At 36.6% G+C, this 14,103-nt stretch overlaps 1 protein-coding gene across 4 annotated transcripts in view; it reads right to left on the minus strand.

Moving 5' to 3' along the window:
• Window positions 1-14,103, minus strand: part of LOC135471778 (ciliogenesis and planar polarity effector 1-like) — a 64,243-nt gene that overhangs the window by 17,783 nt on the left and 32,357 nt on the right. For all 4 annotated transcript variants that reach the window (XM_064751112.1, XM_064751113.1, XM_064751110.1 and 1 more), the window contains exons 28-30: window positions 12,649-12,814; window positions 10,958-11,069; window positions 10,279-10,426 (exon numbers count right to left, since the gene is read on the minus strand). In XM_064751112.1, coding sequence (XP_064607182.1) covers window positions 10,279-10,426; window positions 10,958-11,069; window positions 12,649-12,814 — 426 coding nt within the window. The remainder of the gene's footprint in view (window positions 1-10,278; window positions 10,427-10,957; window positions 11,070-12,648; window positions 12,815-14,103) is intronic.

Raw genomic sequence — 14,103 nt, forward strand, 5'->3', positions numbered from 1 at the left:
AGATAGTTATGCATGGTTTTTGTTGACATGTTGGGCACAGATTAGCCTTGGGCAATGGGCACCATAAACTTTGGTGAAGTAAAACATAAAATTGGGATGTGGATCTACGAATATTTTCAAATGATTCTTCACCATTCGCACTGATCATTTGTAGATTTAGCCATGATGTGTTCTCAGAATGCCTCCTAGAAAGTTATATTTTAGGAATATAAGAAAAGAATGCAGATTTTCTTGATGTCTCAAGCATGACACCATATGTTTTAAACACAAAGGATTTGGACATGGACTAGTTTTTAAAAGCATCAGTTTGGTTTTGTTGATCATCTTTGGCCAGAACAACCCTTAAACCAAATGGGTGAGCAATCTGAATGTGATTTTCTATCTAGTTTGGCATAACTGGTGAACACAGTGTACACCAATGCTGGTAACACATTTACCATGAAATATTTCATGGTCTAATGGACAGTAAGCAGGTCCACTGACCTGACATAATGGGTCACGATGCACATGTATGAGAATGATACACCCCAGAATACGGAGATACACAGTGGGGCTTTTAAGCTTTATGCCACATCACCAGATATGATCCTCCCACAAATATATGACTGTGTCCTCACTGTACTAGGTCTTGATTCACATTAGAATAATAAACTAAGCAAGGGTTAAGAGAAACACCAACATGTAATGGCACACTTTTACATGCATTTTATACCACAAGATGGGGCAGGGGGAGTCTCTGTGGCCAAGGGAGCTGGCACACCAGCATGGTGCAATGGCCCTAGAACCTCCCACCAATGCAGATGCTGTGAGTTCAAGTCCAGCTTATATTGGCTTCCTCTTCGGCTGTAAATGGGAAGGTCTTCAGCAACCTGCTGATGGTTGTGGGTTTCCATAGGGGTCTGCCCGGTTTCCTGCCACCATAATGCTGGCGTATAAGTGAAATATTTTTGAGTACGGCGTAAAACACCAATCAAATAAATAAATACCACAAGCTAGTATGTCCTTACTAACAGCTTCATTGAGAATATTAACAAAAAAGTGAAGCTGACACTTTAAGAACTTGACTTTTGAACAGAAACTGATATACATGTTTATGTTGTAGGCAAAGTAAAGAAAAACACCATGTGATGTAGATATGACCAAATGTCAGTTGCCTATGTTTTGTGGATATAAACATTATATTTACAAAAGGGGAGTAATGGCCATTTTTCATTTTTGTGAGTGGTTACTGGAACATTTCATGCTGTAGAACTTAGATTTTAGGCACACAATTTGCAAGTGTCGTAATGTTTGCATGAGCCAGGTCAGCTAGGTGTAACCATTCTATAATGGTAAAATGAGTCAGCAGTCTAGTGACACCTGATATCTATACCAATAAGCCAGTTCTACATACAGTCCACCTTTATACTTGTCTGGCATCATGCCAATTCTGAACAAAATCCAAACAATGTTTGGTTTTATGCTTAACATGTGAATAAGGCAAATGTTAAGGATATGCTGTAGTCAAGATAAGATCATCCCAACGTGTTTACTAGAGCACGGAGATTCCAGAGTTTAGGAGTGACTCTTAGCCAAGTTTTCTTGTTGCACATTGTCATACTGTATACGAACTTGGACAATTATCACAGGCCTAATACACCAGAAGTGCAAGCACCAAGAATGCAAGACTAATGTGGTCTTGATACATTAGCGCTATATTTTGCCATCATATGTAATTTGTGTACTGTAATTCTTCAACCTTTTCGACCTCTAAAACACTTTCTTCAGTGGAACTTATGCATATAATTATTATGAAAATAACATCAAAAATTTGTCTGCATTACTATTACTACTACAGGCTTCATAAAACTGTGCAGATTATTTCTCTGGCGGTTGAAAAGGTTGAAGAATTATAGTACTTCATGATGAATACTAAACAAGCACAGCATTCATTGTCTCTGAGGACTAGGTAACAATTTAATAAATAGCCACTGATCACTCCTGTGTGGCTGTTTATGAAGATCCCTTGTCTTCCATCAAGGTAGTGCGCATACATATATGTGAGATCTGTGCAAGTTCACCAGTAGCTTGCCATATGTTAGTGCTTTACCCCAATTACTACAGTTTCCTTCACCTATAAAACGAACTGCCATTGTGTAAGTGAACCATTCTTGAGAATGCATGGCATTAAACACCCAATCAAATATAAGAGTACTAAACTTCAAAAATAAAGAAAATGTTTCATGTGCATGCTGTAGAAAATACCCGAGGTATTCATGGGTTTGATTATAAGGGTCTATAAACTTTCTTACAGATAGCCCCCCGGGATGACTACTCTATTCAAATCAGATTTAGAAGTTCATTAGGTTTGGGAGAAAAAGTAAGGCCAGCAATCTACTGATTATTACAATTTTGTAATTTTGTCTGTCGAATAAACATCACCACTTTGAAGGAACCCTATAGCCTAATGTCATGTGACTGACTCTCAAGCTGGGCAAAAAAAATGTCATTTTTGTCATTGTTTTTATTTGACATGTTATTTTAACATGTTAATTTGTTAAATTGCTTTATTAACTGTATTTACATGTACTACATATTCAAGATGTAAAACCGATGTTATCCGAAACACATAGATAATGGCACAATACAATATTTTTTCAGCTCAATTTGGTAAAAAAAAAAAAAATAAAAAACCCAATTTTTGAGATTTGGTTGGTAACATTTGGACATCTATGAGTTTTTGAGTGCTCCAGATGTTTTCACAATGTTTCCCTCATAGTTAACTGTTACACACATAAAGGTTGTGTTTTATATGCCATAAAACGGTCAGGTCTGGGGGAACAATTAAAAACAATATTTCATGTGAACTGATCCAAATCTAGAAAATTAAAATAAACATCGAACCTTATAGAAAGTTTTGCAAATACATGAAATGTATTCTAAACTATACGAGGTATTTTTCTGTGGGCAGTTTCTTCCCTAATGAGGAAATTACGTGCTTAATGGTGAGGAATAAATCAATAGCAAGTGCCTGTTGTCTCCTCTGCTCATTACAGGTATCAGCAGGTGCTCAATTCCCACAAGGGGATTTCTCATAATACCACCACAGGATTAACCAGATTCTGCTTGGATCATTTGGCTGATTGATTACATCTTACTGCCACACCAATCCACCAAGCCCTCTTAGGCCTCCTGTACACACTTAAGCTCATTTCCACAGGTAGAACATGACAGATGTACCAGGCAATCAAAATGCAAGCCTACATGTATGCACTTAAATTGGACATGGAACCCCTCATCAATTTATATGCCCTCCCGATTCCGCTCCAGCCTAGAAATGGCCATTCAGTTGTGTGTTTTTTACATGGTCTTTTTTCTTTCTTTCTGTCTGTCTGCTTTTGGACTTGGCAGCGTTTTTGCTTTTTTTCGCTAAATCTACATATGGTTTCCATGATTTTTTAAAAAAAAGTTTTACTGAGAAAAAAATGCAAATCAATACTAAAAATTTCTACAGTGGACAGTTTGGACCATATTAATCAAGGTTAAAACACAGAGACATCACAGATTCATCTTAGCCTCTATACATGCTCTGACTGTTACATTCCTATATTCAACATAAATATGTACATAGTACTACATCTATATCTGTATAAAGTGTGTTTAAAGACTAAAAGGAATTTGTGATACCAATGTACTTCAGCCTGTTTAATGACTCTTTCAGTGTAGTTTATATACAGTGGCCACCTCCTTTCAGCTTGTTTGTACAGTATAACCATTTTCCACTGCTTTACAAGAAAGCTATATGTTACAAGACAGCCATATACTACACCTCAGCATTGGTCTTGTCTCAGGAGCACTGTCATGTCAATACTTAGGTACATCAAGTCCACGACATTCACTTCATTTTAACTATCACTCAATCCATCAAAGTCTGGGATGATGCACAGTGTTTAAGGCACAACTTTTCGTCCTACTAGACTGCTAAACTTCTGTATAAGCTACCACTGTTGTTATATAAGAAAAATGAACCAACTGTTATTATTTCTTGGAAAGAAACTGCATTTATAATTATACCACACTCAAGAATTGTACATTCTGATAACGGCAATCAAGCTCATAGATGAAGGGGAGAGGGGGGAAGGGGTGAATACATGCATGCACCGCCTCCGAATCCTGCCCTTAAGCCATCTGTGAACTAGTAAGAGCTGGATTCAAACCTCACTGGTCAGGGCAAATCGGTCAGAGTCCAACCATGCCAACACTTCAGCTAAATGAGCTAGCATCGGTCCTTAAATTCCATTCTACTATAACTTCACGTGAATATGGTATCATTAAGATGTTGGCTTATGCGATACATACGTTAAGGATAAGAGTAAAGCTACATATTTTTACAGATGGTCTTATTCTACATTTTCCCTTGTGTAACAACAATTTTATTTTTTATTTTACAAATAAGCCGGCACTAAAAAATTCAAAAATGGAAGAAAGAAAAACAAAAAGAAAAAAAAACAAAAAACATTTTATTCCTTTTTATTTTGTCCAATCTTGACATGTTTTTGACTTTACAGCTTTTCAAAGCTTTCCGATCAAGTAAATAAAGATAGGAAAAAAAACTGCTGGGACACTCCACATTTGCCAAAAATTTGATGATTTTTAAGTTGTATTTTATACCCTTCTCCGAAACTGGGAAAAAATGTTCCTTTTACTTTTGTAGATTCCCTCCGTCTCACAATTTAAATCCATGAAAATAGAATCAGAATAATAATCAGAATACAGCAAAAAATGCAATACATGCAAAAGCTACATATACACATACTAACACACAGAGTTCTGAAACATGAGTACACACTGAACAATCTGTATGCATTCTTTTGTTGTTTTCACAAGGTATTAAACTGCTGGCAGTTAAATTTTGTATTTTCAATTTAACTGACTGGAATTTGAAATTTTATGACGGTGCAGAATGTGGCCTATAAAACGTCCCTCACAAGGCACATCCTTTGTTATTTTTCAATTTCTGCTTTCTAAACATCATTGTACATGACGTACACATAGGTAATCCTACTTTGAGTTTGAAACAAGGAGCTTTGACAGTATGTTCAGAATTTAATAAATAATTAAGCAGTGGACAAAAAGTATCAACATTCAAAATACTAAAAAAAATATAGGCAGTACCTGTTTATGGAATGTCTCCCATGAGTTATATCGAAATCTTGGGTAAGACGTTCGGCCGACTAGAAAAATCGGTAGCTCTCGTTTTGAGTGAACCATGGTAGGCTGAAGTGAAGTCTACTGCTCTCCACCAGAGTACACCGCAGTCGAGGGCTAACCAGGCGATCACCAGCCCCTCCACCTATCACACAATACCCCCTGCCATAAAACCTCCTGTCCTTGATTAATCGTCTATACTCGACACCCACAATAAAATGTAATAACCCACAGCGCCGGTATACCGACTATAGTCTATTTCAGCCCTCCTGTCACCACCGATTGAATGTGGAATATGGTGACACTGGCTCAATAATCACTTAACGGCGGTAGGCTCATAGGGTCATGAATAGGAATAAGGATAAACAGGGTAGATCATGCAGGCCAAAAGGCAGAATGAATGCAGTCTGATCAGGTGAACTCGGCTGGTTTTATCTCACCTCGATAAAGGGTAAAGGAAATGCCACAATCAACTACAAGCCCACAATGAGGTTAACTTAAGGTGAAATTCGATCACTTATCTGTACATACAGTACATCTACAAGCATTACCATAATTTTAACCCTTTGTTGACAAGAAGCTAGTTTTCCAGCCTGATCATACACTGGCATACATATATGGGGAAACATTATGGAAATTTTAGTGGGTTTTGGGAGGATTTCTACCCCTATTTCCTTCTTTCATGTTCATGAAAACTTAAATTTTTGGACATGGTTATATCGGTTACATAACAGAATCCCATCCACCTATAAGGATATTTGTCCTGGAAGAAGAGGAATCATAGTATTCCACAATTATTTCAACACTGCATACATAACATTTCTCTGTCATTTAACTAATGATCCTTAGGAAAAATACTTTTCATAATTACATTTAAATTGATACATCTAATAAATACATGCATGTACACGTAAATAATAGTCTTTTTGTTATAATTTTAACACATGGTTTCATGAAAATGTAATATTGAACAAGAAAAGTATATCTTTTGGGTTGGCTCAGTCCATAGATATAAAACTATAAAAGGAATAATACAGTAAACTTCAAGGAGAATAAGGTCATTTTCATCAGTAGTTCCCATTACTTTATCAATCTAACTTGTACATAAATATTCACATTTTGGTTAGCATTTGATGTGACAAATGTGCTGATAGCATTTACTTTAGGGTCTGATAATTGATCAACATGAAAGCCATGCAAATTGATAAGTGTTTTCAGTACTTAATACTAAATTGTGTTAAACGTTCTCATTCATCTTTTATAAAGCATAAATGTCCAATATGAGGGGGAAAAAAGAATTTAATCTGTCTATATTAATCAGGTCAGATCCATGAGGGTCATTCAGCATAATGAGGTCCTTTTGTATGAATTTATTTCAATATATCTGCTGCAGCTAAATGACACCATTCACTTCCACAGTAATTCCAGGACAGTCAGACAGTGGGATCTTTTATAGTAACATAGAGGTCAATCTTTAACCATTTCATGTATGTGTCTGCATGTTGTGTTTATCATGCTGTTCATACTATGACATTTCAGTATGAGTTATATGACTAGTCTGTATAGACTGGCTAGTAAGCACAATGTCTGGCTGAACCCCTTATCTTTGGCAAACTGATACTTTTTCAAAAAAAAAAAAAATCAATGGAAATTAAACAAAAAAGAAAAAAGATAATACCAGATGAACAACTAAAAACTTGAGGCGAAAAATACCTTTATATATTTTTTTTATTTGATTGGTGTTGTACACCGTGTTCAAGAATATTTCACTGATATGACGGCAGCCAGCATTATGGTGGGAGGAAACCGGGCAGAGCCTGGAAGAAACCCACGACCATCCGCAGGTTGCTGACAGACCTTCCCATGTATGGCCGGAGACAAAGCCAGCATGAGCTATACTTGAACTCACAGCCATCGCATTGGTGAGAGGTTCTTGGGTGACTGCGCTGCGCTGACGTGCTGTGCTCCTAGGCCATGGAGGCCACCAATCATTGAACTGAATGTCAGTTGTTGCTCAGACAATAAATCTTATTAGTCATTAAAACAAAAACAAAATATCAAATTTAGTATTATACACTAAAACACTGAGAATGTTCATTCCCTTTCAGAAACATTACAGAAACAGTGTGTACTTCCTGTGTGTGAGGGGGGACGTATCACAGGCATAATTTTAACATGCTGAAGCATTATTTCCTCGGTAAATTGTAATATGACAACATCAAAAATGTTCATTCTCCATTCTGCAACATCTCTTAATTCTAAGTGTAATTCCCAAAGGGGTAGGGTGTGAATAATTCAGTTTGTATTGATTTACACTGTACATCTACCTGAAAACAATGACAGCATTATCTCCAGGCTAAGAATATACAGAAGACAAACTGCATCCTGACTTTATACTCTACATGTAGGTCAAAACATCAGCATGGCTTGTTCTTATTTGTCACCATGGCAAATCCCTGAAACCAGCAAAATCAATCAAGCTTTTGAATTACAGAGGGCATTAGAGGTTATCTGCCTTATGATTGGTCACATTAAGTATGCATGGGTTTATTCAGTTCACATTATCTCATTGGAAGACAGATAATTGGTTATTCAAGTTACTAGTGGCAACGCAAATGTTAGGTAATGGTGTAACAAACAAATGTGACACTTCCAATCAGACAAATGTCTTTTTTACAGGGGAATAACCGTACATGTATAACCATAGGAAGAAGGCAGTGAGAGGGGTGGGTTGGTGGCAGAGTGTTTGGGTTAAAACCAGAACGGCAATACAATAATAAATTACAAACATGTTTCAATGCATGGTTTGTTCAGTTCAGTTAATGATAAACAAAAATCTCTGTAGTACAGATAGCTATGAAGTGTGTATTTGTATATCTGTCCAGATTGGCCAATTCATAGTACAACATACACATGAACATTATTAAGGTAATAAATCCATTCCCACACTCTCTTCAAAATCCCTTCAAAATAAATTTACATAAGACAAAATATCTGTCAGGACTTATTTTATCTGGAAATTTGACATCAAAAATGTAAAACATTTCGATCTAAGTTATGCTATCAGCATCAGATATTATTGTAGGCATTAAAAAGAGCAATTTTATGTTTGCTATTAAACTATTGTCATAAAATGGCTGAACATACAAAGCTTTCACCCTGGCTGTCTATTTTATATTCTTATGATAAACGGTTGATATAAATAATATATAGAATACTACAGCATAAAATCTGAATATCATAAATATTGCTTTCACCTGAACAAAATTGATGGTATTCAACCACAATTTCTGGTGCTCAACCATCACTGTTCAATATCCTTAATCTAAAATCATTAGTTCATTATTTTGTCAGATCTACTGGTTGAAACTGTAGTCAGTTCTACATGTATACATAAAAATTTGCACACACATACAAAACATTGATAAGGTTGCTAAATATATCTTACTAGATGTATACTGGCTACCTCAGGTGAAAGCTAGATAATACACTGAGGTGCACGACTGTACAAAGAACAGAGAACCCAGCCATTTAGTTAAGCTGAGCAGTGAAAACTTGGCCCTTAACCCCATCTGACATTCATCAAGTACAACTTTTATGTACCCTAAATTTCGCCCACAAAAGTGCACTTTTGAAGGCAAATAAATGCCATACAATATCATTTGTGGTGCTGAAACATATATTTTTCCAGCAGGATATCATAATACCTTCCAAACCAGCTTTAAAGCACTTTTCTAGAATGATTAGAATTCTTAGAATACGGTAAATTGAGCAAGTTAGTCATGGACAAAATTTCAGGTCATTTAGGGTAGGTGTACTAAGGTTACCACGTGGTGAGCATTGGAGTGGATTTTGCTCAGTGAGGTTCTTAAACGGTATCACAACCAAATAGTCAAAATACATCAAAGAAAGGCATGAAGTTTTGTTAATCAAAACCCCTCAGCTCTACAGCCTTTCACAATACATCCCCCAACTTAGGTACATCATTGCCCAGCAAACAAATTTGGAGACACTATTTTCCTGCCGGAATTGAGCCAGACAAAGTAGTTCAAGGTTCACATGTACCATTTAAATCATGTAAACAGCCAAGCCTTAACTACACTGTACTGAAACATTCTGGACCATGCAGTTATGATCCAAAAGGTAAAAACAAAGAACCTGCATTATCACGAGGCAGCTGCTCAGTGCTGTGTGGCTAGTTGACTGTTCATGCAACTACTGAGCACATGGCACAGTGAAGTCCTGAGCCTTTTGTTTCTGCACAGCATCGCTAGCTGCACAGTACTTTGTTACGAAAGTAGGCTAAAATTCTGTAAAATATTGTCCAACAATGTTCATATTCAATAGGCTTCATACTGGACCACCAAATTTCTGCATCATTTTCCGAGATATTTCGGTAACAGACAGAAAGAAGGTAAGGACATAACTAGCACAATAGTGAAATGAAAAGATGAGAAACATGTATACCTTTGGCAGCACAAAGGGGCAGTAAAGTATGCTACACTCTCTGTATAGGCAGATGCATTCTGGTATGAAAATTTGATAAGACAATGGTTGAATGCTGGCTGAAATGTTGCGATAAAACTCAATGTAACCTGCAAGTACTCAGCTGCCGGAATTTGTTTGACAAAGCAGCCAATCCATCTCCAATGCTCATGGCAGACCAGTCAGCTGAAGTTTAAGTATTTGGTTTATGAAGAGCATCAAAATTTATTTCCCATAATATTTCATGTGTATTTGATTGATTTATTTATTAATTTCATTTGCGTTTCACACTGTACTCAATAATATTTCACTTAATTGATGGTGGCCAGCATTACAGTGGGAGGAAACTGGGCAGATCATGTCTATATTAATAACATCACTCCCGTGGCCAGTCAGACTAGATCGAGCACTTCCTGCGAACTACACAGTGGCATACTCTCTCTATTTGTGCACTTGTGAACAGCTGATTATGGCTTAACACCACACTGGTAATATTGCTGCCATACTGTGGCGAGTATGTACCTCTTACATGATACATATACCTGAAATAACACTAAAGAAATTAACACTACTTGATACAGTTAAATGAAGGCTGATTTTTCTCACCAGTTTGGTGCTGTTCAAGTCTTTCTGCATGGAGACAGACATGTTGTCAATGGCTTTTATCTGGTGATCCATGTTCCTTAGCTGACGAATCACTGACTCTCGCGATCTCTCTCTTGACTGGGCGCCAGAAAACACAGCTGCTGTCACACTGTGAAGTGAAGACAAGGTTCATTTGGTAAAATTGTGGTACAGATAGAGATCTACCACTAACTACTACAAAAATTTTCAAGTTGCAACACTGTGATCATAATTTTAATACCGTTTTAATTATTCAGGGAGATACCACAGAAACTCCACATCTGAAGACTGCTCGTAATATATACCAAGACTATTATGAACAACAGCTTTATTTAAAATAAAAAACAAAAAATTTAATGCTCAAAAACTACTTGTACAGTCAGTGGTCTTGGAGAAGGCTTGTCCAGCCACTCTAATTCTTCAACCTATTTAACCACCTTGGAGACCAATATTTTGAAACATTCCCCACAGAGAGACTGTGGGATGTTAGGAAATTATTTGCACAGTTTCATGAAGCTTGCATCTCTACAGACAATCATCATTTTAATAATACCTGTATGCATAAATTCCACTGAAAAATGTGCTCTAGAGGTTGAAAAATTTACAGTAGGTCAGCGAGTGTGGTATAAGTGCCAGTCAGAGTATGGACAATTTGACTCACCTATCATCTGGCATGTGAGTTCTGTTGAATAGTCCCACTGTAAGTGAGTCACCTCTGACTCTGTTCCAGGAGACCAGACTCTCTCGCAACTCCTCCTCCCTTACATCAGTGCCTGGAATAACAACATTTCCATCAAATGCAGATATTATTAAATCTGAGAAATTTGCAATTCATTTTCATATTTCTAATCTAAAAAAAATGACCTCCACTGACTTCAGTGTGCAATGTAAAGTGCATAAATAAGTCAAAGGCTTATTTCAGCTAAAATATATGTATTTATGTATTTGATTGGTGTTTTAAGCTGTGCTCAAGAATATTTCATTTATACAACGGCAGCCAGCAATCTGGTGGGAGAAAACTGGGCAGAGCCTGGGGGAAACCCACAACCATCTGCAGTTAGCTGGCAGACTTTCCATGTATTACCAGAGAAGAAGCCAGCATGAGCTGAACTTGAACTAGCTAAAACAAACATCAAATATTAAACACAATGTTGTCACTTAGTCCAAGGCAACTTAGCCCATGTGATGATTTGTTTTATGTCAGGATAGTCAGGTTAACAGAAAAAATATTACCCTTTGAGACTGACAGTCTTTTACAAAAGAAATATTCAAATATTAGCAAGTAAAGATAATTGTAAGTCTCCAGTGCATAATTAAATTAATTTCATGATGATAAAAGTGTACTTCAATTTACAATCTTTTTATTATTTAAAGAACTGTTCTGTTTTTGACAGTCAAATTATAACTTTTAGTAAGCCAAATAAAGGGAACCACCATCAGCCTCAAGAACATTTGGAAAAATTTTCCATTTCTAACTGTAACTGAATAGCTTTGAGATCAGTTGGCTATGTTTCAAACTTACATGTAGGTTCGAAAACAGGTTCCCTGATATCCTGAAGTAAGTATGAATTGATATCACCTCACTATGTCAGAATAATAAAGAAATAAAGACCAGATGTTCGCAATTAACACATATGTAGCCCAAGCACCTACTTGGACTGCATTCAAACTTTTTTTGAAGACATTTTTGAATAATGTGACAAAATAAATATCACCTTTTTTTTTTGGTTTTTTTTTTTACAGTAGTTGTTTAAAGTCTCTTCTGTTGATCAGTATAACAAAACTTAACATTAGGCTGATAAGTTATCCCTATCATTCAATGGTGAACATCTTCTTGGTTTTGATCCACTAGATCATCTTCTTCGAACATTGCCAAGTGCAGTCAAGTCAAATTGAAAGTGGCCATTAGTGAAGATTGGTTTCCTGTCAATGCACAGGGTACATTTTGCATTTCTTGTGATGTTATGGTCTTTATAAATAATGAACAATAATGTCATACACAGTCAGATTTATTTCAGGATTTAAATAAAGAAATTTCTGTAGTGCACAGCTTTGACAAGTTGGGGACAGCAGACTTGTGACGACCAATTTCCAGGTTACTAAAGGGAAGAGTACAGATCTTATTTCTGAAAACTAAGTGGGGAAGAATGGAACAGATCTCACATCTAGTAAGCAAAGTCAAACATTTCAGTACCATCAAAATGTCTACTTAGCTTACAGATTTAGCAAGTCACAATTTTAGTACAGGAAACATTAATTTAAGTAACACTTTAATATTGATAATTTTCACTGAACTATAAAATGTGATTCTACTTAAAATGACTTAGACAGGCATCATGATGTGTGACTGACCTTGATGTGATGTTGGAGGGAGTTCTACTGATGCCCTCAGAGAGGTTGGGTGGAGGGTGAGGTCAGGTTGGACCCTCAGTTGCTCTCCTCTCCCCTCCAGATCTCTTAGTACAGAGGATGCCCGGATGTCCACCACATTCAGGAAGCCACGGGCTGGTTCAGATACCTGTTTAGCAGAGACACACCTGTACATACTGTGGGGAGCAATCTGAGGAAAACTTAATGATGTATGGCAAATGACCTATAACTTTGCCCATGACAAATCTGCACATTTTTGAATAGGTTTTATTGATCTTAGAAAGGTATTCTGAGGTTAATTTTGAAGGTACATTCGGGCCAAGGCCAGCTCATGATGGCTTCCTCTACCCTACGTGGGAATGTCTGCCAGCAATCTGTGGATGGTTTTGCCTCTCTCCCACCATAATGCTGGCCGTCATCGTGAAATATTCAAATAACTGAATGAAACCAATCAATAAATAAAAACTAGAAAAAAGCAAGTTTCAGCACCACAAGTAATATTTCATGACATTTATTTTACCTCTTTAACTGCTTTTAAACTCAAATTTGACTTCATTTGCAAATTCAACTCTTCTTCAATTCTTACAACATTTAGTTCACTGGTCTCAGGTTATCTCACCGTATCTTTAATTCTCACAACATTTTGTTCACTGGTCATCTCACTGTATCCTTAATTCTCACAAAATTTAGTTATCTCAGCTCACATGGACTACATGAAACATTATTCCAAGAAAAACTGGACTTTGAATTGACTTCTGGAGCCTTGGTAAAACTGTGGTTTTATGTCATTTTCATATCCCAAAGAAGAAGTTTGTGAGAGGTTATTTTTTCTATGTTCATATGCTGGTGCATAGTACTGCATATCAAGAAACATATTTTTTTATTTATTTATTTGATTGGTCTTTTACACCGTACTCAAGAATATTTCACTTATACCACAGCTGTCAGCATTATGGTGGGTGAAAACTGGGCTTGGCCTGGGGGAAACCCAAGACCATCTGCAAAGTTCAACCTCGTTAATGGCTACTAAAATGCTAAAATACTAACAAAAGAGGATTCAGCAGAAGAGCAAAGCAGTATTTATTTATTTTTTTATTTACCTGATTTGTGTTTTACGCCATTCTCATGCCATGACATGTAGCTTAGATACAAATTTGATTAAATTTAGTTCTAGAACAATCCCACAGACATGACAGAGTTATGGACTGGTACAATTTCAAAATACTGATAAATGTACAAGGGATCAGGTGGCACAATTTGTATTTATTTATTTATTTTATTCAATTGATTGTTTTACACCGTACTCAAGAATATTTCACTTATGTGACGGTGGCCAGCATTATGGTGGGAGTAAACCGGGCAGAGATCAGAGGAAACCCACCATCATCTGCAGGTTGTTGGCAGACCTTCCCATGTACGGCCAGAGATGAAGCCAGC

This window comes from Liolophura sinensis, chromosome 7 (assembly GCF_032854445.1).
Source record: "Liolophura sinensis isolate JHLJ2023 chromosome 7, CUHK_Ljap_v2, whole genome shotgun sequence".
Taxonomy (NCBI): Eukaryota; Metazoa; Mollusca; class Polyplacophora; order Chitonida; family Chitonidae; genus Liolophura; species Liolophura sinensis.